We start from the raw sequence: 25,575 nt of genomic DNA, 5'->3' as shown, positions 1-25,575 counted from the left end.
CCCAAGATTCGGGCGTTCCGAGTGGCTACCGGCCATACCCAATCGACGATCAAGGTGCCTCCGATGGGCGCTACGGGTGGACACCGGAGCCTAGGCCTCGCGCCCCTTCCCAAATGCCGAATCCTCCATCTCGCGCCGGTGTCCGCACACCGTATCACCGGCGGAGATGGAAAGATTGTTCAAGGCGTACTTGGAAATCTCCGAAGATGCGGTGGTTGGAACGAACCAATCCGGCGATCACTTTTGGTGGCGCGTCTCTAGCCGGTACAATGCACACCGGCCGCCGGGAACGATCGAGCGCAACGAGAGTATGGTGCGCAACTGCATCGGCCGAGCCAACGAAGAAATTGACAAGTTCAACGGCTATTTCATCCAGGAGTCCCGGAATGCCGGGAGCGGCCGAAGCGAGGTCAACATCATCACCGCCTCGCTGAGCACCTACCAATCCATGAACGGTAAGTCGTTCAAATATCTTAACGTTTGGCAGGAGACGCGGACGCACCCGAAGTATAAGGGAGGCATAACATCCTCCTCTAGCGGCTCCTCCAAACGCTCACGGTCGGCATCCCTATCCGACGCCGGCGAAGAAGTGGCTAGCCAACTCGCCGAAGCTAACTTGGGTAGCCCGATGGCCAACCAAGCGGTTCCCGACGCCGACCGCAAGGTAGGAAGAAGGCGGCGGCCGAACGACGTCGCGCCGCGACTCCATCTGCCCCTGCTCCCGAACCCGCACCCTATGTTCCACCTCCACCCCCGAACAACTCGTTGTGGGCCCTTTTGGCCCAACTCAATATGGCCGATAGGTCAACTATGACCCCCACGCAACTTCAAACGCACGAGTCCATGATATTGGGTCTCCAAAAACAATTGGGGTTGGTGCCGCCGGATGCGTAGTCTTCCTCGGGTTATATTAGCCAATAATTATGTAATTTTTAATTTTTAGGAGTTTAATTATGTAATTTTTAATTTTTAGTATTTTAATTATGTAATTTTTAATTTTTAGGATTTTAATTATGTCTTTTTATTTTATTTGTAATTTGTTATTTTTATTGTGGTTTTTTTAATGAATTTTAGTATTATGAAAATGTTTTTGTGTAATTGAATTTTATATTAATTGTGCTCGTCCTTGCGGAAGAGCACAGTTGTGGGTGTTGTGCTCTTGCCAGAGAGCAGGCATGAATAGTACCGCCCGGGCCCACAACCGTGCCGCTGGCAAGAGCACGGTTGTGGATGCTCTTATAGGCAAACATGATTTATTTCCAAGTTCAAGTCAGAACCAACCAACCAAAATAAAGAATAGAAGTGCACACATATATAATGTTAAACTAAAGAATAAAAAGTACACACAAAATATACAATCATTATTTATGTCTCATTTCAATAAATCCGGTGTTTTAAAGACTGTACGGATCGGACCAGATGGCCAATTGGTTCGGTCGTAATAGGTGCATTGTTCGGCTCAATTCAGGTAACCATTTCCTAGGTTTTTCCAACTTAAGTAGTGGTCTGACCGGTCAAATCGATTGAACCATGAACTAATAGTTTCGTAGGTTCATTACCAATCCGATTTTAAACCATTCAATACCATCAACCTATATTCAATAATTCACTAAACTAATATGACACTATCATAATACACCCGGCCGTTGACTTCATGCCTTTGGCTCCTCCTCGTCGGCGAGTTCTGAGGTCCCTGCAAGTGCTTTGGCATCCACCCGACGATCCTTGGGTGAAGCTGAACACCGACGGGGCCTTTACTAGCTCGACGGGACAGGCAGGCGGTGGGGGAGTGGTTCGGGGCTCAGACGGTTCTCTCTTGGGGGCCTTTTGTACGCCTCTCGCAGCTGGGTCGGCCTTCGAGGTGGAGCTTTTAGCTCTTCTTCACGGGCTGACACTGGCTATGCAGTTCTCCTCGCATGTCTGGGTCGAGATGGATGCGGCAGCAGTGGTCGCGGTGTTCACTTCAGGACGCGGAGGAGCAGCGGATGTGAGACACCACATGGCTCGCATTCGTACTTTGCTCGCACAGATACAGTTCATGTTCTCTCACATCTTTCGAGAGGGCAACCAACCAGCAGACTTTTTGGCAGGTAGGGGGTCCAGACCCCTGCCATCACCTTCTTTGATGCGGATTCAGCGCCTCGGTATTTGAAGTCGCTCGTCAGGATGGACCAGTTGGGCTATCCGAACTTCAGATTCAGATATCGAGATGGATGACTACTTCACTTGGTTCGTGATTTTGATTTATGGTTTTTTGATTTCCTTTGGATTTGGCCCGCTTTTGGCCATCATCCTTGTCCTTTTTATGATGTATAGCTTTGTTATGTTTATTCTCTCTTTAGTTAGATGGTTAGTACCCGGTCTGTGGGGATATCATAGTAGCTTTGTTAGCTCTTGTGTTTTGTATCTCTCGTGCGGACCGAGTCACTTTTGGGCTCGTCTGATGTATGTTCTTTTGGTGATTTTTGATATATACAGGTTGGGGGTCCGCCTTAACCCCCCGCCGTGATGGTGTTTGAGGGAAAAAAAAATCATAATAAAAAAAATACTAAATGTAACTAAACACAAGTATGAAAGAGAAGCATTTGAAACAAAATAAGGATAAGATCAACCCAACCAAGATAGATGGCCGTTATGTTCGTTACGAAAGAGGGATGGTAATGAGAATCAATAATAAGTATGGATACAAAAAACTTCTAAAAAAAATTACAACAATACACGCATTGTCATGAACACGTTACCCAGATCTTCATATTCGTTCCGAAGACAAGGATCTTCAGGTAGCAGAATATGGGATTACGACGTTGAAATAAAGCCTGCGGCGCAACCGCTGGAAATGTTTCTTCGATCCAAGGATAAATCAGATCGAAGTAACAATTTTGGTGCTTACAAGCACGACTCTATGATGTCGACCCCACTACCGCCTTCTAAGTCGAAACGTAAGCACCACACCTGCGGTTTTCTGTCGATTTTTGGCCGGTGCGTTCGCTCCTCGACCTCCTAGACGCCTATTGTCATTTTGGGTCTACACATCCATGACATAGATGCATTTTTCCCCTTTTATTTTGATTTATTTTGGCGATTTGTTGTTGATATGAACATACCGGTAGACATCTAGGTTGTGGATTTTGATGTAAGAATGGTACATTGTGTTCATCAATGCACAATGTAAATATTTGTAAATAAATGGAATTGTTACCTCGATCCAATGATAAATTGGATCGAAGTGTACATTGATGAAATAAAATACGAGATAGAACGACAAAAAAATATAGGACCGACGGTCCTTTGTCTTTCTTATTTATGGGAATTACAACAAGACAATGTGATAAAAAGCTCAACATATGAATATGAATGAGATTACTAGAATTACAACATGAATACCCAACCCTAGAATTCAGGAGGGTGTAATTTGAACAAAATTATATTGTAATTCAATACAATACAATATATATCTGTACACTTGCTCATGTATCAGCACCACCAACATCTTGAAATGCAGACATCAGCAGAACACGTCGAAGAATAGATTTCCAGGCCTCGTAGGTTAGATATCCATGTACTGAGGTACATGTTACCTCGTCAGAAGCTAAGTTGGCAGTAGTTTGCGTAGTCAATTTCCTTCAACCGTAGACAGCACAGCATGCACTCCGGTAGATCCTCTGGTTTGTTTCCCTGCATCACATGTTGCACGTAAAGGTGAGAAACTGCACGTTTTTTTAGGGTTTAGGTCTGTTTAGGATGGATTCATTCTAGTGTCTAACCTGAATTGTCAGACCAAAGTCGAATACACAGTGCTTGAGTCTGTCCTGAAACGTTTCAAATCCTCTCCGAGCAATGTAGCTGAATCTGTGGATATCCAAATCGATCTCTAAGTAGTTTTCTCCCTGCAAAGATTGAACATGGTCAGATCTCTCGTGGCTAGAGAAACACTAGAACACACATGTAGCTTGAATTGAACCCCTTGAGTAGTCTGAAATTATATTTGAATCGTTAATCAAGTCCTACGATATACTATTAGAATTAGAGATAGGACTTGATCCAACACATACTTTGACCAATGGAAAATCGTGGGGAATTCAAATAAAAATTAGAAATTAGGATCTTCAACTCGAGTCGAGTAACTTAACAAGCTATCCTTAAAATTGATATCTGTTGCTGTGATGAGGTTTATACTAGTACAAAACCTCCTGATTCTTGTAGTTATACATATGCATTGAGGTATGAAAGAACGCAAAAAGATAAAGACTTTACCAAGTAAAACTCGTGTTGAGGACGCGAAAGGACTGGCTTCTCGTTGTAAGCATGCATAAGTTTTCTCTCCGCTGAGTTTAACTGAAGGTCATCAACATTCATCACTCGGCCCAGAATCTTTAATCTTTCCCTGTATGGTGCTTTCGTGTCTAATGCAAAACCCTTAATCCTCTCGGTCTCATTGGCGATTATTTTCTGCTCAACAAGAATGGAAAGCAGATTCAGTCTTTTGCTTGCATAACGTAAGTTTCAAGAATGGAAAGCAGATTCAGTCTTTTGCTTGCATAACGTAAGTTTGTGGCCCGTAAAAATTAAGGTTGGCAGCATGCAAAGTCATAGTTGCAGGCATGAGAGTAAGAGATGCCTCCTCCTTACCTTGAGATTTTCTCGAAAATGAAGTGGGAGATCTTCTGCGTACTTGTCTGCAAGTTTGCAATAGATAACAAAATTCATCCCTGCCCCGTCGTATTCGTTTTGGAAAAGCGTTGCAGGGTAAAGTGGAATCTGATCGAGTAATAGGATGCACAAAGTTAGGAAAACATGAATTATCAAGCTGTTTATATATAGTTACAGTGACAAATGATAGATATATATACCTGAAGGTTAACAACGAGAAGAGTGGGGACTTCTCCGTGCGAGTCAACAGAAGGGAGTTCTACAAATCGAGCGACATGATCAATTTTCTGAGAAGATAAAAAGACATCCACTCCAAAAGGAATATATGCAGCATAATTTGCAGCAGGTTCTTTCTTTTTGTCCCTGCCAAACACGAAAAAATGGTGATTCAGATTACCTAATCAGTTGATTTCCAACACAGAATGAAAATGGGGTAAAGGAAAAAGCATTCCACCTGATGTAGTTTCGTCCACGGACTTTAAAGGTATTTGGCTCAATTCTTGACCAAGACTCTGCTATTTTCTTCTCTAATGGCGAACACATAATCTGTGAGCCAGCTATTGGTCTTTGTATAACGGGCTTTCCCATCGCTGAGATAGAGATCGGAAATGATTGATCACGATAGACAAACACTATCAAGTCTTACACTAACTATTAAGTCAATTCATAGATTACAACATACACACCAAAAACAATCATACTCTCGGGCCAAACGAAGCTAGAAAGTAGACATTTAACATAGTGACAATGGTCATGCTCTAGCTCTCAAAACAGTAATCTCTCAACAGATAATAAGAAAACGATAAGGCACTTACATAAAACCGCGTTTTCATGCCCTTCTTTCCATTTAAAAGATTGGGTGAAAGACATCTTCTTCTTCGTGCTCGATCCTACCACACTCTGCAGTTTCTTCTTCCCTTCCACAGACTCGTCTACCTTCTTCTTCCCGTCCAAGGACTCATCACAAGCGAGACAAGGGAGCAAGGCATTCGATAGGAACCCACAGCTATGCATCCCCCCGGCCTCACCCCTCCCACCACTCTCATCCTCCGGATTCCTCACATCATCGGAAGTAAGCTGCGAATCAATCACTTGGTTGGATATCCTCGGAGTAACCACATTAGACAGCGATCCAGCTTGGGATGCATCTGCAACATCTCAAGTCATAAACATCAGCTAAAACATAACTGCATTTGGCCCAAATTTATAAAATCAAAGGCAAAAATGGTTAAAAACTTAAAAACTAACCGTCTTGAACGCTATAAAATTCATCTTCTCCATCCGAATCAATCAATCCATCAGGATCGAACCATGCCTCACTACTTCCTATTAAATCACATTAATCACAAAATTAAACAACCATGAAAAAAAAAATCAATCCTAGTAGCATCAATTCCAAAACAACTAAATCTCAAAATTAATCACTTCTCAGCTGGAAAAAAAGAACAAAATAGAAATTTACACACAAAAACAGCAAGTATTCAACAAAATTCAAAATTTGGGATTTCCCAATGCCCCAAGCAGAAACAAATCAAACACAAATTAGGTAATCAAATCGGCACCTTGAAAAGAGGGATTGGTGAAAGAAACATCCTTCTGATTTGAGGGCTCGACGCGATGCCGATTATTCGCAGAATGCGCCTTCTTAACTCTTCCCGCTCTCTGCTTCTTCCGCTTCTTCTGCAAATTCAACTTCCCCTTCATCCCCACACATCCTTTCGGCTTCGACCCACACACGCCCATCCTCTCGATTTCACAAACGGATCGCGAATAAACCTGAATACTGCTCTTCTTCAAAGCTCAAAATTGGAGTATTTTGGTGTATATATAGGGTATTTGGGGGTGATTAGCTACAGTTCATAGCCGATTTAGGAAAAAACTCACCAAACAAAAAAATTAGTAGCGTGGATTAGCAGTTAACACCGCCGTTGTTCCATTAATCAGAATTACTCAGAGATAAATAGAGATTAAAATACTGTGTATAAACGGACTAGATATTAGTCAATGAAAGCGTAGGAGAGTTGTCTCTGTTGACTTGTAAAATAATACGCAGTGATTCGGTCTGGTGATGGTTGGAACGCAGCAAGATTTGCTTTTTTTTGGTGGGATTTCAACTTATATTTGGACTGTGAATCAAGATTTTGATCGTATATAGTAATAGCTTATACGAATATTATAGGATGATGGAATTGTCTCAATAAGATTTTATTTATGTTTAAATTCGAAATCTATGGTTGTATAATGGGTTATACTTATATGGTAATAATGCGAAATCCAATTTCTAGATTATTTAAAAATAGATAATTTTCGAATCATAATTTTTTGTTAAGTTTTGGTCAATTCCAAAATTTGACTGTAGAAGCTAAATTTTCAATGAAATTATCTTATAGTGTTTAAAATTGAAATTAAGATGGTAGAGTCAAATATAATTTGACAATAAAATATTGTCATTATAGTGCTTATATAAAATTTTATTTATCCTACTATAGTTTTGTTTCACGTCAGATTTTATTAATTGTACTATTATAATTTTAAAAGTTAATAAATTGACAAAACGAATTATGATTCAAATGGTAATTATTAATGTTTAAATAAGGACAAAGGGATAACAAATTAACAATCGAATGGGGTGAATAATTTTTCATGTAAATCGTGTTAGGAAATATAGATATACCATGTATAGATATGAGATTAAACCAAATTATAATTTCGACATTTTTCATTCTTTTTTTTTGGCGTGGGATTTTTGAAATCATATTCAGTATATAAATGTTAGTATATTCGAATAAATCTGAATGTATTAGAAACTGCGTTCAAGAATATTTTTTATGGAGTAGCACAAGTTATAAAAAAGTCACACTGAATTCAAACGCCTCAAAAAAAGCACTTTCCAAAAGTATTAGTATGAACGTATATTTACTTTTTGACTACCTATGACAAGCGTATAAATACAGTGATATTACATATTTTCACATTACAATATATCCTTATGATTATCATATATAACACAAAAATATGATGAAATAACTTAGAAAATAGACCCTAGTTTTGGTAATTTTTCTAGGGCTTCTCCGGAATTTTAATTTGGTATTATTATATAGGTTTAGTATATATATATTTGAAGTTTCATCTTGACTAATGAGAAAATTAAAGCAATGTTGATGTTGTTAAGTATCAGCTGTCTGGATCTGTTTTTATTAATTAATCATCTTTCAACGATTTTAAAAGATGGCGTAGGTATTTCGAAATGATAATTTGTTGGGTAAGATGATCATATTTGAAAATGATGTTTGAACTATGATAATTGTCAACATGTTAGGATGATTATGTTGATATTTATGAAGTGATGCTCAATAATTACATTAGTATTGTTTCGTTCATAAGCTTTTTTAGTTTTAAAAAAAAATTTAAACTATTAATAAATTATTCTAAATATAATAAATTGAGCATTAATTTTACTTATTAATTCATGTAATTAAGTTTATTTTAAATAATTGTGTGGACAACCATAATGTACTAGCTGTATAGTTTCGTTATATATTTTTTAGCATAGTTTGTTTATTGTTCTCACTACTTCAAATATTAACAATCAAAATGTAGTTATTTTTGCATCTCGTTTGTCATTATTCTAGTATTTATGTATTCGGTCACCAAACTTCAAAGCATTGGAATGTTGCCCACGTATTATTAATGTCTCACATATTCAATAAATGCTACCATAATTGTAATTTACTAATGTATTAGAAATAACACTTCGACATAAAAATTGAGAACAAACAACCACAACAACAACAATAATAATAGTAATAAAAACAATAGTAATAATAATAAAAATAATAGTAATAATAATAATAGCCACAACTTTCAAATTTTGGCAACACGAATGGTTGATATTGCAACCGTAATATGATTTGATATACTCATCAATATTTCAATTTCAAATTTTAGTAGTAGTATAATATATGATTCAGTAGCAATCCACAATTGTAAAACAGAAATATACTACTACTACTTTGTTAAAATAAAGAGTTGATATTTTAGGTGTAAAATAAAGTTTGGGACTAAATAAAATAATGAAGAAATTGACTAATGTAAACGCGTTTAAGTGGTGAGATGGGCTTCCACGATGTTTGAATTATTTGTTAAATATACAGAGATAGATGGCACTCTATGTGTCTGCACGTGTCTTTTTGTATTTACAATTTTTCATCTACATTTAGGGTTATATTTTTTCTCATTTTAGATCTATAAGAAAATCAACCTTTTAAATGAAAAAGAGTGTGATTTATTTTTAAATGTCAGTTTCTATAAGAAGAAATTAGCACATTATTATGGGACTAAAAAATGACGAATTGAGCAGTGTTCTTTGGATGGAATGAGAACTTTTTTTATATATTTAAGAAATTAGAATTAGGTAGCATTTCTTGTGTTGATTAAAGATGGGGATGTACGTGGAATTTTAACTGATGGTAGAGCTAGGATTTTAATGTTTGGATCCAAACATTAAACGGTGTAGTTGATTAGAGATGGGATGTGTGTGTGATTTTAATTGATGACATAGCTAGGATTTTAATGTTGGATTCTAAATATTGTTAACAATTTATTTTTGCGTCGGTGTTTGTGTTGTTGGAAGTAGTTATGGTATAAGTGGTAGGTGGCTGCGAGAGATAGGAGTAATAGAGATAAATAATTTGAAGATAAGATCTAATATGAACTAAAGGTACATAAAGGTAAATGTGGGTTAAATGATTTCATAACTATGTAGCAAGTTGATTCCATTTGTATGTTGTTTTGAATAGTTCTAAACTAACCCAAGTCATTGACATGATGAGTAGCTACTATTCTAATCTCGTATTCATTATCTTTGATGTGTGACATTTCATTATCTTATTGTATTGATATGTTATTACCTAAACAATATGTCTAGCAAAGCGGGTGAATTTATTTTACATATTGGAGTAGTATACATCTAAGATATAATAGGATCATTAAGTCATTGTAACTAAACTAATCCAAACCCATACATATGGCTGTTGCGATACACAATTACATGATTGATCAAGCATTCCTCAATATCATATTGGATTATGGACTTGATTAGTATCATCCAGAGTACTCCCTTCGTCCCACTTTAGGAGTCCCGGTTTGCTATTTTTGGGTGTCTCACTTTAGGAGTCCCAGTTGAAATATTTCATAAATGATATTAGGCCACACATTCCACTAACATTTTTCCACTTAACATTTTATTATAAAACTAATATAAAAAAGTATGACTCACATTCCACTATCTTTTTTTACCTACTTTCCTTTACATTTCTTAAAACCAGTGTCGAACTCAACCGGGACTCCTATAGTGGGACGGATGGAGTATTTGTTATCTTGTTTTTGTTTTTCCTTTACGATGAAACTCTTTGTGTAGTGATCGATCCAGAAAACAAAACTTACTACTAGATCAGAACTACTAAAGGTAGTAAGTCATGGTTGATGACAGCTCAAAAAACTACTCCATCCGTCTCAGTTTAAGAGTCATGTTTTGTCATTTCCGTCCGTCCCAATTTAAGAGTTTCATTTAGAATTTACTCCCTCCGTTCCATAATAATAGAGACATTTCATTTTGCGCACTCGTTTGGAAAAAATAATTATAAATAGTTAAAGTGGAGAAAAAGTAAAGTAAGAGAGAGAATATTATAGATAAGAATCTTCTGTACATTATTATTTCTCTTACTTTACTCTCTCTTCACTTTAACTATTTATTATCATTTTTCCAAAACGAGTGCAGAAAATGAAATGACTCTATTACCGTGTAACGGAGGGAGTACCATATTTGGACATAAACTATAACCTCATTGTTGATGAAATTTACACTCAAATGTCATTACTTTCATAAAATAAAGCAAAACAAAATCATAAAAATACAAAAAGTCAAAAGGGTCCCACTTTCCACTACCTCACTTCAATTATTACACACTCCAACAACCACTACCCCACTTCAATTATTAAACACTCCAATAATTTATTAAGAATTTGCACTCCTAAATTGGGACGGAGGAAGATAAGTAGTAGTAATAGTAGATTTTTTTGATGGTCGTAGTCAAAAAGGAGATCGGTTTGCCCTGTGCAACCCCACCTCTCCGTGATAGAAAAAAAAAGCCTATTTTCGCATTAAAAAATCATAATTCCAAATCTATGCAAACGTAGAAGTACATATTACGCATAAGGAACATAGATATATGAAGTTTGATCAAAGCCCAAAAAAATGACCTGAATGAAAAAGCCCAAACCTGAAAAACTCGAATGGAAAAGGCCCAAATGCGTTTCATTACTTCCAACGTTCAAACATTTTGTTAATTATTTTGAGGAAAAATCTTGCTTAATTATTATCACTTCATCAGTCATCAGAAGCTGCGAAGCAAATAGCACACAGACGAAAATGGCGATTTTGCCAACATCATTGCAACTAACAAGAAGTGATTTTCTCCAAAGCAATCCCTATTCCTTCAGCATGCCTTCAAATCCCACACGCCGCTGCGCCCGCCATCCGTTTGTTATTACCTTTTCTAACAGTAAGTCGCAGCAAATTCCCGCAACACTCGGTTTTTCTGCTTATGTTTCGGTTTTATGAAAGGAAATGAAAAACAAGCAGATATTTAAAGTCCCATTTGGTTATATTTCAGAACCCAGGAGCGAAATTGTTTGTAATGACAAGAAAAGGGAGTTCCTTGAGAAGTACGGGCTTAATCCAGATGAGTTCTTGCCTAAACAATCTCGAAAGGTTACAATTTTTTTCTTGATTATCTTTGTGTTTGTGCGTGTGTGTGCGTGATAAGGAGAATTGATTTGGGTAGAATTGTGTTTCCCTAGTTGCGTGTGTGTGTGGGAGAAAGAACTGGAAGGAGACTAGTAGAATTGTCATGGATGGATTTTGTTCCTTAGTTGCGTGTGTACGTGAGAGAGAGAGTGCGCGCGCGTGTGTGTGGTGGTGTGATGATGGATGAATTGTGTTTCTTAGCTGTGTGCGTGATAAGTAGGATTATCATTATCTTGAGTTCTTGACTGTGTGTGTGTGTGTGAGAGAGAGAGAGAGAGAGAGAGAGGAGAAGGAGAATGATAAATTGATAATGATAATGATAAAGGATGCACTGTGTTTCTTAGTTGTATATGTGTGTGATAAGAAGGATTTTCTTTGAGAGAAAGTTGTATTCTTAGATTTGTTACTTTTGTGTTACAGATGAAGAGGAGAGGAGAGCAAGGGAATTTGGAAAAGAAAAGCAATACACCGGTGCAGGAGCCAAAGCCACCACGAGAGACTCACAAATTGCTTCAGGTTTAGGACTCTTTTCCAGGTTCAATCTCATTGTAAAATTATCACTAAATTTACCAAGATAAAAAAAAGTGTCAAACTATGGATTTTGAATTGGAATTATAGCTAGTTTCATTTAATTAGACAAATTTGAACTTATATCTAGTTCTGCAGACACAGTATCACAGGTTCGATTTCTAGGCTGACAATGAGTCGATTTTTACTAGTGTAGTTACTTATGTAAATTTCCAACATAAATTCAAATGTTCCAACTTCTTGCAACCCGGACTATTTAATTATCTGACTACAAGGTTGGAGTAGTTGCTGGATACAAATAAGAAGAAGAATTTCATATAAACGGTTGTTTAGGTACTCGGGGGAACGGCTCGGAGGAAAAAGTTGCTCTCACCAAAGAGTATGGATGTGCGGCCTATGATGGAAGTTGTAAAGGGAGCAGCTTTTTCGATTTTACAGGTGGAATGTTTTTCTTAGTTTTTAATCTAGTTTGACGTATGTGACTGATTTTTGAATTGCTTAACATAGTATGTTGTTGCAATGAAATTATGAAACTACTCATCAAACTGTTATAAAATAGGCAGCAGGTGGCTCGCCTCAATCTCTGAGGCCCGGGCGTTGGTTAGACTTGTACAGTGGCACGGGATCTGTTGGCATTGAAGCAATCAGCAGAGGATGCTCTGAGGTACATTACTTATATAGTACAATTTTTGTTTCTATTTGGAACTTTTTTAGTGCTCGGGATACAGCTTGAGTTTCATACACTCCTTGCTCATATTCCCTTAAATACTTCCTGGCCCGATTCATGATTTTTAGGCCCACTTTGTGGAGATGGATCCTTGGGTTATCTCAGATGTACTGCAGCCTAACTTAGAATCAACTGGATTTCTCGAGGCTTCAGTTATACATACTGCCCGTGTTGAAACATTCTTGGAAAATGCACAACGATATCTTGGTGACTATATCCCATATCCTTTCACTTTTTTAATCCTTGCACTTTTTAAAGTCTTAATATAACTATGTGTCTTCAAGTTTATACATATAACTAATGACCAACATCTTAAAATATGGTCATACAATGTTCAGCAAGACAATTGTTGAGAGAGGTTTATAAAATATCCAAAACGTATCAAGTGATCTATGTGTGATGTAAGTAAGACTTGATTGAAGAATGTTGGTTCTCTGGAGTACTGTCTGTTTCTTTGAATCTCCTTTATAACAGTATAAAGGATCTATGTCGTATATGGTATACTCATCAAGCATCATCAAATTATACTTCATAATCAAGTTGCAGATTCATATATTTTGCTTGATTTTTCTACCGTCATTCTTGTAGAGGATTCTTATATATCGGTATCTGATTGCTGTAGGGAAGGAAGCGGAATTTGATTATATAAGTGTTACTCCTCCATACATGCTTGTTGATTACGCAGTTCTGATGGACCAGATTTCTAATTCCTCAGTTGTTGGGGAGAATACATTTGTAGTAAGTGCACGTGAATCTTTTGCTAGACTTCATTCTTATCTCCTAAAGCATGATCTGTTTCGCGTCATTTCTCCAGGTAGTTGAGTATCCATTGAGAACTGACATGCTGGATTCATGTGCGAGCTTGGTAAAGGTAACTTAAACTTATATACCTAGATTCAAAACTATACTTCATCAAACCCTACCTCTAATTTCAAAGTTCTATGTTATAGCAAGTTTAGTTTTTTTGTTTAATGAATGCAGATAGCTGATCGGCGGTTTGGCCGGACACATTTAGCAATATACGGACCACAGTGGGCACAAAAGAAGAGTAAATCAGAGAAGTGACTGTCATATATCACACAAACGGTCTGAAATGGAAACGGTTGCTTGATTAGAAATTTGTATGTTTTCTGATGAGCTCGATCACGTTACACCTGATTAGTCAACTTGCAATGCAAGTGCAGCTTATGCTTCCAGGTAAATCACCAATAATAAGCTGCCTCTGCTTGGCCAACTATTCATGTCATTTATAGTTGGACTTGTCTGTCAGAACTCTTTTTCATCTTTGTAACAAAATGTGAAGAGATCAATGCGCTCGGATCTAGGCAAGTTTAGCTGAAGATATGATGGTTCTTTAATCTTGACATTGTCAATGGTTGTAACCAGTTAAGCACGTTTCATTGGCTGAAATCTAGGTATAGTTACTTGCCTTTGGTGCCATTGTGCTTGTATATATTCCTGAATTCGGCATCTATTAAAAATATTGTAGTAGCATTTTGTTGGTCATTCTATGTTCTAGTTTGTGCAAAATTTACTGAGTTCTCAACTATAGTTCGTACCCTTTGTCTTCATTTTCCATTTTGTGCTTTTGATGCTTTCATATAGAATTTCCTGTTTGGCTGTTGAAGTTTGTGTATCCATTCTAAACTCGTAGATCAAATATGGCCGAAATCCAGCTGTTACACTTCATGGGATGAAGTTACGTACGTTGGCACTATCTATGCTCGTCTTGTAATTTGAGTTTTTACATGTCGACAAGATGTTTTGAGCCAACTATGTGAGTTGCATAGAGCAAAGCTTCATGTAGTTTTTGCCTTGAATTCTGACGATTCCTTTTGGTGTTGAAACTGTGTTATTTTGTTGAGACGGTACACTATTCTTGGATGCATGCTCAAGTCATGATCCGAGGTTCCAGAGCTTAGGACAAATGTCGTAAAGCAAGAGTAGAAAAGAGGGACATCTATTTTGTTTGAACGCGGATTTGGACCATATTTCTGATAAAACTTCGTGCCATCCTTACCCCCCTTGGCTACTTTTTGTTGTTAGTAACTGTATGATACTTTGAGTGTGATCACAGGGACTCCTTAACTCTAAGTGAACAAAAGAAAGCAGGTTTATGATGCCTGAAGATGTGTCGAATATGCAACCACCACGGTCGAAAGGTGCATATTCTTGATCTCTTATTTCATCGTATCATGCTTGACTCGATTCTCTCTTTTTCCTCTCATCTTTGTAAAAGGATATATTTGAATTGGTACTGCACCCTAATCTGTTAATATGTGATGAATAATATGGCTAAATACGATGAATATATTTGCTCGAAACACCGTTCATTTGCACTTGCTTTTGGATCTTTCATTTGAATAAGAATCAACACTTGAAGTTTTAGATGTTGCTTTTAAGGACCACACAGAGTGTAGGTACAGTTACCTCTTTTAGTTAAAAAGGAAAAGAAAATATTTGTTGTAAGAAAAGAAAAGCAAATTTGTTTATTGGATGTGAGTGACTATTCACATCTTAACTCAGTAAGTTACATCATATTGCTGTAATGAGTATCTCTACCTGTTTCATTATTCATGTCACACATTCTTTTTAAGGTTTCCTGCATAATTTTTTAACTTCTTAAATATTGTGTCCGAAAGAAATATGTCAAAAATAATGAGACTAAAAAGAAGTACTAATATTTACTCAAAATCAATCCATATCTAAAATTTGATGATCCTTGATTCCAAAATCTTTGCTCCAAACAATGTTCCAAATTGCTTTTGGATCTTTTGAATCAAAAGGAAAGATTGAAGTTGTAGATTTTGCTTTTTTAGGACCACAGAGAGCGACCCTTGTTTTTGGACATGCATGTTCGGTTTGGAATTGGGCCAACGTTTCTAGCTTTTGAACCATAATCAACCACGATGGGCTAAATCAAAACCGGCATATCGAGTTAACCGGTCTGGTTTCAGCTACACTATATTTTAACCTAAAATCGGTGTTAATCAAGTAGTGAACGCCAACCTCTAGCATTGCATACGCTAGCCAATCGTCGTGCCTAGAAATTACAAACTTCTTTGTTATAATTTGTTTAGTCCCCCTTACTAGTTCTTACACATGATTCAGTTTTCGTTTTTGGGTAGATCCTCAACCGTTTAATTAGGGTTTCCAGTGTGATTAACGGATCTTCATGTCGAATTCTATGATGTCTTGTAGCGAATATTGACTCTTGCATTTCTCCTATTTCGAAATTGAAGGCTTGTAAAATAACGGTATGCATAAATATTTTGTTGTATAAACATTATGAATGTGACATATTTCTACCTGCATTTATTCGGCTAAGTTTGTAACATGGAAGGAGACAGTGTGACAGGAATAACATAGAAAAAGCTGGTTCAAATTTCAATTCAAACTTCTGTTTCACGACTCGATTTGTATTCACCTCTGCATGTGAGTTCTTCATCATTTTAGTTAATAAAATACTTACATATCTGTTGTACTAGATGCCTTATTTTATTTTTGATGAATTTATGGCTGGGGTGAATTTTGTCCCTACTGAATGTAGAACAATTCTCATGAAATTTAGCGAAGAATATATGTTGATTAGATATGACACTTCTTTATTTAGTAAGTTGAATGCTTAAATAAGTCCCATCATAATCCAGCAAACTAGATTCTGCATTCATTGCTTTATTCACCTTGAGTTTGATACAAAAATATGTTATCTAAATTTAAACTGATACATCTTAATGCTTTTGATGATGTTAGTTTTCAACTCAAAATATTAATGTTTTAAACATACTAATTTGCTTTTTGCAATCATATGTAGGAGCATGGTGTCTGAAAGAAAATTGAATAAGATCACGGTGACAACAATTTGAGTTTTCGTACAATATATATTGAGACTCGACCTGATTCCTATTATGACTAGGATTAGGAATTGCTACTTTGTTTGTATGCACTTTTATTGTAAATTGTATTAAAAAAAATTATACAATTATAATCTAATATGATATCGTTCCTAGACCTAGATACACGTTACATTGAACCGTGTTACATAAAAGGGGAAATTCTATTTATCCACTCCCACACATATATATTAATTACATCTCAATGCCAATAAATAATTCCAGGATTTCATCATACCACTACCAATACTTAAAAGAGAAACACATAGTTTACTAATTCGTCCTAATTAATTAACAAATTAACCAAGAGATGTGGCACAAAACTCAAAGTTCCCATTCTTAGAGTGAGGTTGATCAAGAAATTAGAAATAGATGCAAGAGAGAGAGAGGTCCCATAAAAATTTGAACACGCCAAAAATAAAGGGCAAGTTATGTGTGGACCAATCACCACAAAGCAACCCCAACTTTTAACAGTGCACATCTATTAACCTTAGTAACCAAAAAACACAAATTCCCTCTTAACTTGATCTTCTTCTTGTAAGAAAATCTCACTCTCCAAACCTACACAAAACCCAAAACTCTCTTCCCCTCCCAACAAAACATAACCATTTTCCACACTCTCCCATTCCTTTAAAACCCGGTCTACGTCCTCATCCTCGTCCTCGGCCACAGCCATGCCCTAAACGTGTAGAGATTTGCAGATTTTCTAGTTAGGACATGGGTTGTGCAAGAAAATTAGCTTTGTCAGTTTGCTTTCTCTGCTTTCTTCTGCTTCTTGTTGTGAGCTTATCCCACTTCAGTTTTAGGACTATTATTAGTATCCCAATGCAAACTCCAAAAAAGACAAGTCTCCACCTCAATTTTGTCAGCAAGAGAAGAGTCCCCAATGGCCCTGATCCCATTCACAACAGGTATATATGTTCATTCTATCAAGGCATAGATATTTTTTTCAAGAATCTCAAATATTTATGTTGGTGTTCTTGTTTCTTTTGCAGAAGAGTTGGGACTACTAGACTACCTCCAACATGAAGAAGAAAGGTGAATTTGGAGTTCCATTTCTGTGAATTATGAAGTGGGATGAAAATGTTACATAAGTTCATACATATTTGTTGTGATGAGAAATGTTGGATCCATGTATGATGATGATGATGGCTTCTATTTCTGGTAAAAAGAGGGCATAGCTTTTTGCAGGCTGTCTCAATCACTATATTTTGCTTATCTCCTCAGACAGAGATTCTTGATACTTACTTTGCATGTCAAAAGATCACGCGGGGCAAGGCGTTCTGTGTCGTGTTTCAATCTCGTATTAGTTATGCTCAACACAGGCCTAAGCAGTCGAGTCGAGGAAATCCAATTTGTTTGTGAATTTATGTCATGAGAATTAAGGGCTCGTTTGTACAATTAATTGTTCTAGAACGTGTGTTGGGACAATTAAAATAGAATAATAGTTAAAATTTTCTTTTGGACATGTTTTGAGGTAGCATGCTCATGCAGATAATGATGGTATTGTCTATAACATTTGTTTTGAGATATTTGGTAGTGTCCCCTAATAAAGGTTGTCGCCACGGGCTCAATTAAAGGGGCCCTTCTTTCTAAATATTTGCCCCTCAAATGTTGCTAATATGTTTTTTAGTGCCTGAAATTTAGGTAACCATTCTATTTCATTCTACTCCGTACCATCAGTTCGCTATTAATAATTTTAATATTGAATTTCACGAATTTTAATGCAAAACTGGTAAAATATGCGCAATAGAGAGAAAAAATAATTAAAATATTATTAGTGAAGAATGAAGCAAAGCTCAATAGAGAAAAAAACTTACCAAGAATATAAGAAAACTAATTTTTATGAATGGACCAAAGTGAAAATGCAAAACTATTGATTGTGAATAGATGAAGTATTATTTTTTACATTTCAATTGCAAAATTGTTTTTTTATATATTATGAAATCATGATTCATAGTATATGGAGTCTCTTAATAGTGTGAGACTATGTTTCAGTTAAACATGTGAATTATTTGAATTCAACTCACATCCAATAATACTTTGTGAGACTATGTTTCAGTGAAACATGTGAATTATTTGAATTCAAACTCACATCCAATAATACTTTTGTGACTCAAATACTAATAAAACTAACATATGCTATTGGATTTACATTCTCCAAACATCCATTCAGTTCTGGTGGTCATGTTATTTGTATGACAATTATTGTGGTAACGAGTTATATATTCCAGTACCTACATCTAGTTTGGTTGTTTTGAGAATTACATATGAAATGTACTCCATAAAATAATATTAATGATGTATTAAGTTCAAACTTTTTGTACTTTGATATGAATATCTGCAACACTCAAAATGCAAAATAAAAAGAGGTAGCTGCATATTCTCTTTTTCTTCACAGCTATACTTTTTTGTTTAATTCCTTTTTTTATCTTCTTTATTTTTAGGTTTGATTTTTGGTTATTTTAAGAAGTCCAAAGTGAATGAGATTCAAACTGCGGTGGGCTCCTCATTTGTCTTGCATGGGAGGAATCAGTTTCTTTTACTCCATTATTTTAATTTAATATTTCCTCTGCCTCTCTTAGTAAAAAGTGGAGTAAAAAATGATGACTATGTAAAATCATTTTTTCACTGATGAAAATTACTATATCTAGACTATTACCAAAAGATGGCTATAGAGGCGGACGTGAAATTCTCCTTAACCTAAAACTTTTTAATTACAATTATCAGAATTTCGGAATGTGAGAGATATAGTAGGAGTGACTTTTTTTTTAGGAAATGCAAGAGATAAACTTGGATACTAGGAAAAGGGTAAATGAAAAAGAAAAGGAAAATGAAATTTTATTTTTATTTTTCTTTACAGTAATAATGTTGCTGTTGCAGGGACCCATAAAAAAATGAGACTATAGATTATTGTGATTTGATTCAATAAATCAAAATCTACGAAAATCTGTTGGGATTGACTAATAAATGCAACTAAAATGACGTCATTTTGTTTGGCAAGTTTTTAAATTACCATATCGGTATTGAGTTTTTGTTTTAGTGGAAAAAATCAGAAAATACAAGGAGTATAAGTATAAGTTCGAGTAATTAACCATTTTATAAAAACATTAATAGATTACGAATACAGTAGTTATGAGATATTTTTTGGAATACAATAAATGTCACCAGAATCTAACATAAATCGCTAAAAACAAAAACTAGCAGATGGAATACAAGAAAATGATCAAATCAAATATCATAATGAGAAGAAAGCAATAGAAATCGACAGCAGAATTAATTGTACATACTAAATAATAGTATAATACGAGATAATATAAAATAAAATACGATCTTAGTTCCTGCATGTAAGGTAATGACATTATAGATTCTCCCAATCAGCTACATAAATTGTAACATGATTAATCTCCCATTTCCATACTAAATACATGAAAAATGCATAAGAACTGTATCAAATTTTCAAAAGACTTCGTAGCAGAAGCAGAAGGCCAAATCTATATCTACAAACACACACACTGAGCCATAAATAGAAGCTCTAGATATAACATATTTCAAAATGCAAAGCTTCAAATATATGCAGATGAGCTATATATAATATAGATACATAGATATGAAAAGCAATTCATGATGGATAATATCAAACAATTTGCTTCTCATAATTTGCAGGAACCTGCATCAGAACCCTTGATTCAAAGGGGACTAGTTGGCTCTTGCTTCGTGAACAACAGAGGAAATTCATCGAAATGCTCTGAGAAACCATGTTCCTCCGCCATGCCCTTCAACGACTCATAAACTTGGAACATAGACGACCGGTTCTTGGGCTGAGAAACAACACAGTTATAAGCGATATTCAAGAAACGCACTATCTCCTCGTCATGGCCCTTCCCACATAACTGCTTATCTATGGCATCTTTAATCCGGCCAGAACTAGCAAGATGCTTCACCCAGTCGACTACACTGCCCTTAGGCGCATCCTCAAGGGTACCATCATCAAGAGGCTTCCTTCCAGTTGCCAATTCCAGAAGCACAACTCCAAAACTGTATGTGTCTCCTTTAAGGGAAGCAACCATTGTTGTTGAATACTCCGGAGCAACATATCCAATCTCTCCTAAATCCCCATACACAAAGCTACTCTCATGAGGCTCGGTTGAGTTCAGGAGTCTTGCCAGCCCAAAGTCCATTATCCGAGCATCAAAATCCTCATCAAGCATAACCACATTTGAGCTGATGTTCTGGTGGAGGATCGGAGGGTGGCAGCCATGGTGAAGCCAAGCAAGCCCTCTTGCAGCACCCAAGGCAATCCTAAATCTAGTCGTCCAATCCAAGTTGCTCGCATTGCCAGTCAGCATCGATCCAAGAGTCCCGTTGGACAAATGCTTGTACACCAAGAGCTTCTCATCCTCCACCGTGCAAAACCCCAAAAGGGGCACCAAATTCGGATGCCTCAACTGCCCCAACCTATTCATCTCCATCCCAAACTGCCTCTCCCCAATCTTACACTCAATCAGCCGCTTGATCGCAAGAGCTGAACCATCCGGCAACACAGCCTTATACGTCGTGCCAGTCCTACTCGAAACTATAACGCTCTCCCTGCTAAAATTGTTCGTTGCAGCCAACAAATCCACCAGCTTAACCTTAACTAGAGGCTTTTGAAACAATGTCACTTGTGTAAGCTTATGAGCCCTCAAAACCTCAGCCCAATCATCATCCCTTCTACCAACACCATACCCTTTCTTACTCCTCTTACTCGATCTCACAAAATACCACCACCACAGCCCAAATCCCAGCACCAACGACGCTGCCGCCCCAAAAACCCCTGCAGCAATGATAATCGCCAAATTCCTCTTGCTCAATCCGCCGCATTTCCCCAACGGCCCGCCGCAGAGCCCCTTATTTCCGTCATAATCAAGCTCAAATTTATAGTTGAACGACGGCACAGGTCCAGTTAATTGATTATTGACAACAGAGAACTTCTGCAATCGCCCCAAACTAGACAATTGGTAAGGAATAGCACCGTACAGATGGTTATCATCCAACACCAAATTGTTCAAATACGAGCATTTAGAGAGATCACTCGGTATCTCACCGGTCAAATTATTACGCGACAAATCGAGAGTAGTCAAATAAGGCAGCCAAGTGCAGATTTGGCCAGGGATCGAGCCGGAGAGCGAATTACCAGCGAGATTCAGGGTTTGAAGGTTGTGGCAGAGGCGAAACGAATCGGGAATATTTCCGGCGAGATTGAAATCCGCGAGCTCCAAACTTATCACCCTGTTCTCCTGGTCGTTCCAGCACTTGACGCCAGCGAAGCTGCAGACGGCGCCGGCGGTGGTGTTGGAGAAATTCCAGGACAGTCTGTCGTCGGGGTCAGTCAACGAGCTGCGGACTTCGCGCAGGCAGTTGAAGTCATCTTCGGCGGAGGAGAGAGAGGCCAGTAGCAGCGAGAGGGAGAGGAGCTGCGATCCGATTCGGAGGAGATGAATATTCATGTCTGAGAGAGAGAAAGGGGGGAAATGGCGCGGCTAATGGGGAGGCATAGTTTCTCTCTCTAGAAAGATAGTGTGTGTTTTGTGTGTGTGGTTTCTTCTGGGTTTGCTGGAAGGGATAATTAAGTGTTTTTTACTTTTAAGATCTTTTCGGGTGCCTGTGTTGAATTTTCAACGAAAATATTCGTCTTTGACTGGGATGCCCGCAGGTCAAACCCTACGACAGCTGTTATTCAAACTTTATCGTCTAATTTACTCTCTACCACTTCCATACGAACTTTATTCAAACTTTATCGTCTAATTTACTCTCTACCACTTCCATACTAACTTGGTCTCAGTTAAGATGACCACTTTCCAATTTTAGAAATAACCTCATATTTCATCTTTTCTCATTAAAATATTCAACTACTTTTTTTTCCTTTTTACTTTATTCCACCTAACAACAATTCTTAAAATCTCGTTCCACTCAAAAATGTGATCATCTTGAATGGAACGAAGAGAGTATGAGTTAAGTTAGTTACTAGAATGTGGAGTTAATTAAAAAAAATTACTATTAAGTACTTAAGTGTGAAGATATTAATAGACAACCCGAAAAGAAAATTAGTGACAGATGATGGCACGCATGAAACTGAAATTCCTAGAAATTAGGATGCGATGCTAATTTATTATAGTATCTATCACATGCATCCATCCCTAAACTTGATTAGCTTTTGTCCATTCTTTGATATTTCTCTCATCGTCTCGTAAAAATATGAATTTTAGGGACGACACGAATTTTAATACTACGAAATCAATAAAGTAAAAAAAAATTGGTTATTAGTGAAAAATGAAAGTCATCTCATAAGAGATGAAAACTTACTCAAAATAAAAGTAGATTAATTTTTTTGAGCATACAAAAATGGAGTAAATACACTATTGTTTACTTACGGAGGGAGTAATATTTTAGACGCAGATTTGTGTGTTGCAAATCCTTTGTTATAATGTTAGTAGCACATTGCTCTTATTACTAAACTATTAGCAGTGAGTCATGATAAAATTACTAGGGCTGGCAATTTTCGACACGACACGATAATCCGACACGAATCCGCACGAAATTATTGGGTTGTGGTCAAGTCTTATTGGATCCGTGTACTTATCGGGTTGACCCATTAAGAACCCGATAATTTCGGGTTGGGTTCGGGTCGGATGCGGGTCGGATACGGGTAACCCATTAAGAAATAATATTATTATTTTTATTATTATTTAAAAAAATATATATTACTTTAATGTTTTAATTTCTTATAAATTAGGTTTAAATAGTATAAAACGAATTTTAATTGTGTAAATTAGGTTAAAAATTAAAGTTTAATCGTGTAATATTAGGTTTTAATCGTGTAATATCATGTTCAGGTTGTTATCGTGTCGTGTCAACCCATATTATATCGTGTCGATAACGGGTTCGTGTCGGGTGCGGGTCGTGTTCGGATTTGAAGGTAGCAGGTCGGGTTCGTGTTCGGATTTACAGTTTCCTTAACAGGTCGGGTTCAGGTTAGGCCTTATTGGGTTGGGTCATTATCAGGTTGACCCGATAACGACCCAATCCGCACGATTTGCCAGCCCTAAAAATTACCAGCGCCGACTACATTTGTTGTTCATTATTTTTAATATTTTACCAATTAAATTGTGACATGTAGTAGCAAAATGGTTGGCTACGAAATGGCTTTGTAGTGGTTGATATTTTTGGTAGACGCCTTTTTAAAATTATGGTAATAATGAACTTTTTCTTATAAATACACTTTATAAACGTGTGTGACATGTGAAACTATAACTAATAGAGCTACTTTTTTTCTTTCCGTATTGAGTTATGATATTCAACATACAAACTTTAGCGTAAATTTTATATTATGTGGCAAGCATGCCAGACATATACCTAGGACTGATGCTAATGTATGGTTTAACACATGTTTATAAGTGATTTATCAGTAATTTATTAAGTCAATAAATTATGTCATTCATATTTTTTCTTGATGATTATCTTTTCCTATAACTATTTTAAACAAAATTTTGTACAATAAATAAAGTTTGAAAACCTATTTATGAGGATTTTTTTGGTTCATTGAGTCAACCCACCTAATTTCCGGGAATATAGTAGGTCATCATAATTATTAATAAATGATGGCTGATATATTAATATTTTGCTCTTGAATATAACGGCATCAGCATCAGCAGCGGCGCCCGTGCCGCGCCCCAGCCACTGGCACGGCGCTGTTCGATGCATCGAGCACGTCCGTGCCGCTGAGCAGGCTGACGTGGCGCGTTCTGATTGACCAATGGCAAAGCCGTTGGCATTTTTGATTTTTCTTATTTTTTTTAAAAAAAATTGAATTTAATTTCAAAAATCAATTTTAAATAAAAAAATATTTTCCCACTTCCCAAAAAATTATATCCGTTTTCTCACCCCTTTTAATTTATTTTTAAATTTTCCCCCCCAAAATTCACATTTTCATCTATAAATACCCCCACTTCCACACAAAAGATTTCACACTGCACTACACAATTCTCATCTAAATTCTCTCATCTTCTCTTATCAATTCTCAGTCTTTCACTCTTACTTACAAAAAAAAAATGTTCGGCTCCGGCGATCACCCCTCCGACTCCCGCGGTTGGAACCACGAGTGGTTCGGCTCACAACCATTTCTTAGTCCGGAAATGCAATTTTCGGCCCCTCCTTAAACCCAAGGTTCACAATTTTCGGGTGACTACTGGCCTTACCCGGTGGACGACCAAGATGCCTCCGATAGGCGATACGGGTGGGCACCCGAACCCAGATCGGGAGGGAGCGGCGGCAGCGGCCAGAGGAATAGCCTTCCACGGGGTATTTTTTAGCCTTTAATTATGTATTTTTTATTTTTTAGGATTTTAATTATGTAATTTTAAATTTTTAGTATTTTAATTATGTAATTTTTATTTTTTTTGTAATTTGGAATAGTATTCCGGATATTTTTAATGCATTTTAATATTGTGGAAATGTTTTTATTTAAATTGAATAATAGAATGGTAGGACCATTAAACATGTCCTTGTGGAAGAGCATGGATGTGGGTGTTGTGCTATTACCTAAGAGGAGAGAGTGAAAAAGTAATAAAAGTGGGTCCGGACCTACATCCGTGCTCTTTAGTAAGAGAGGATGAGGATGCTATAATACTAATCAAAAGCCAACCACTCTCTTCCAACAATTATTTTAGTTTCTGCTTCCGTATTTGAATATTCACGACAAAGACTTAATAATAATAGACCCTCATCAGACAAATAGAATGTGACAAATAGTATATATTAATCTAATATTATATTAACATTCCCATCATCGAGCCGAGTTTAGTAGTATATAATACAGGAAATACTTGAAATAATGAAATCTACTATGATTTACTTATTTATACTCATAAATATAATGTTTACTATTTGATAGTTTAAATAATTTTGCGTGATTAATTCCATTGAGGCCG

At 36.7% G+C, this 25,575-nt stretch overlaps 3 protein-coding genes across 9 annotated transcripts; 1 reads left to right on the top strand and 2 right to left on the bottom strand.

The window, feature by feature from the left end:
* Window positions 1-3,254: 3,254 nt before the first annotated feature.
* Window positions 3,255-6,689, bottom strand: LOC121769279. Its single transcript, XM_042166024.1, has 9 exons — window positions 6,213-6,689; window positions 5,899-5,976; window positions 5,466-5,798; window positions 5,105-5,240; window positions 4,851-5,013; window positions 4,630-4,758; window positions 4,255-4,449; window positions 3,765-3,887; window positions 3,255-3,675 (listed from the first exon to the last, which is right to left on the bottom strand). Exons 1-9 carry the CDS (start codon window positions 6,391-6,393, stop codon window positions 3,583-3,585), a joined length of 1,431 nt encoding a protein of 476 aa, XP_042021958.1. The 5' UTR covers window positions 6,394-6,689; the 3' UTR covers window positions 3,255-3,582.
* Window positions 6,690-11,018: 4,329 nt separating this feature from the next.
* Window positions 11,019-16,777, top strand: LOC121768755 (putative rRNA methyltransferase YlbH). Of its 7 annotated transcripts, none has more exons than XR_006043408.1 (12): window positions 11,019-11,213; window positions 11,325-11,422; window positions 11,879-11,974; window positions 12,320-12,424; window positions 12,546-12,650; window positions 12,782-12,920; window positions 13,336-13,451; window positions 13,528-13,584; window positions 13,695-13,910; window positions 14,791-14,875; window positions 16,064-16,148; window positions 16,528-16,777. XR_006043408.1 is itself a non-coding variant. In XM_042165298.1 (9 exons), the coding sequence occupies exons 1-9, from the start codon at window positions 11,081-11,083 to the stop codon at window positions 13,776-13,778; spliced, it is 933 nt and encodes a 310-aa protein (XP_042021232.1). In that variant the 5' UTR covers window positions 11,019-11,080; the 3' UTR covers window positions 13,779-16,311. The 7 variants fall into 7 exon arrangements, 1 of the variants encoding a protein (XP_042021232.1); XR_006043407.1 differs by having other exon boundaries at window positions 15,915-16,148; XR_006043406.1 differs by having other exon boundaries at window positions 15,533-16,148.
* A 3,177-nt stretch (window positions 16,778-19,954) lies between these two features.
* Window positions 19,955-22,211, bottom strand: LOC121769122 (probable inactive receptor kinase At1g27190). The gene has a single exon (XM_042165821.1). The coding sequence runs from the start codon at window positions 22,093-22,095 to the stop codon at window positions 20,296-20,298; it is 1,800 nt and encodes a 599-aa protein (XP_042021755.1). The 5' UTR covers window positions 22,096-22,211; the 3' UTR covers window positions 19,955-20,295.
* Window positions 22,212-25,575: the final 3,364 nt, after the last annotated feature.

This window comes from Salvia splendens, chromosome 15 (genome assembly GCF_004379255.2).
Source record: "Salvia splendens isolate huo1 chromosome 15, SspV2, whole genome shotgun sequence".
Lineage (NCBI taxonomy): Eukaryota > Viridiplantae > Streptophyta > Magnoliopsida > Lamiales > Lamiaceae > Salvia > Salvia splendens.
This window is presented reverse-complemented; position numbering and strand designations above follow the sequence as displayed.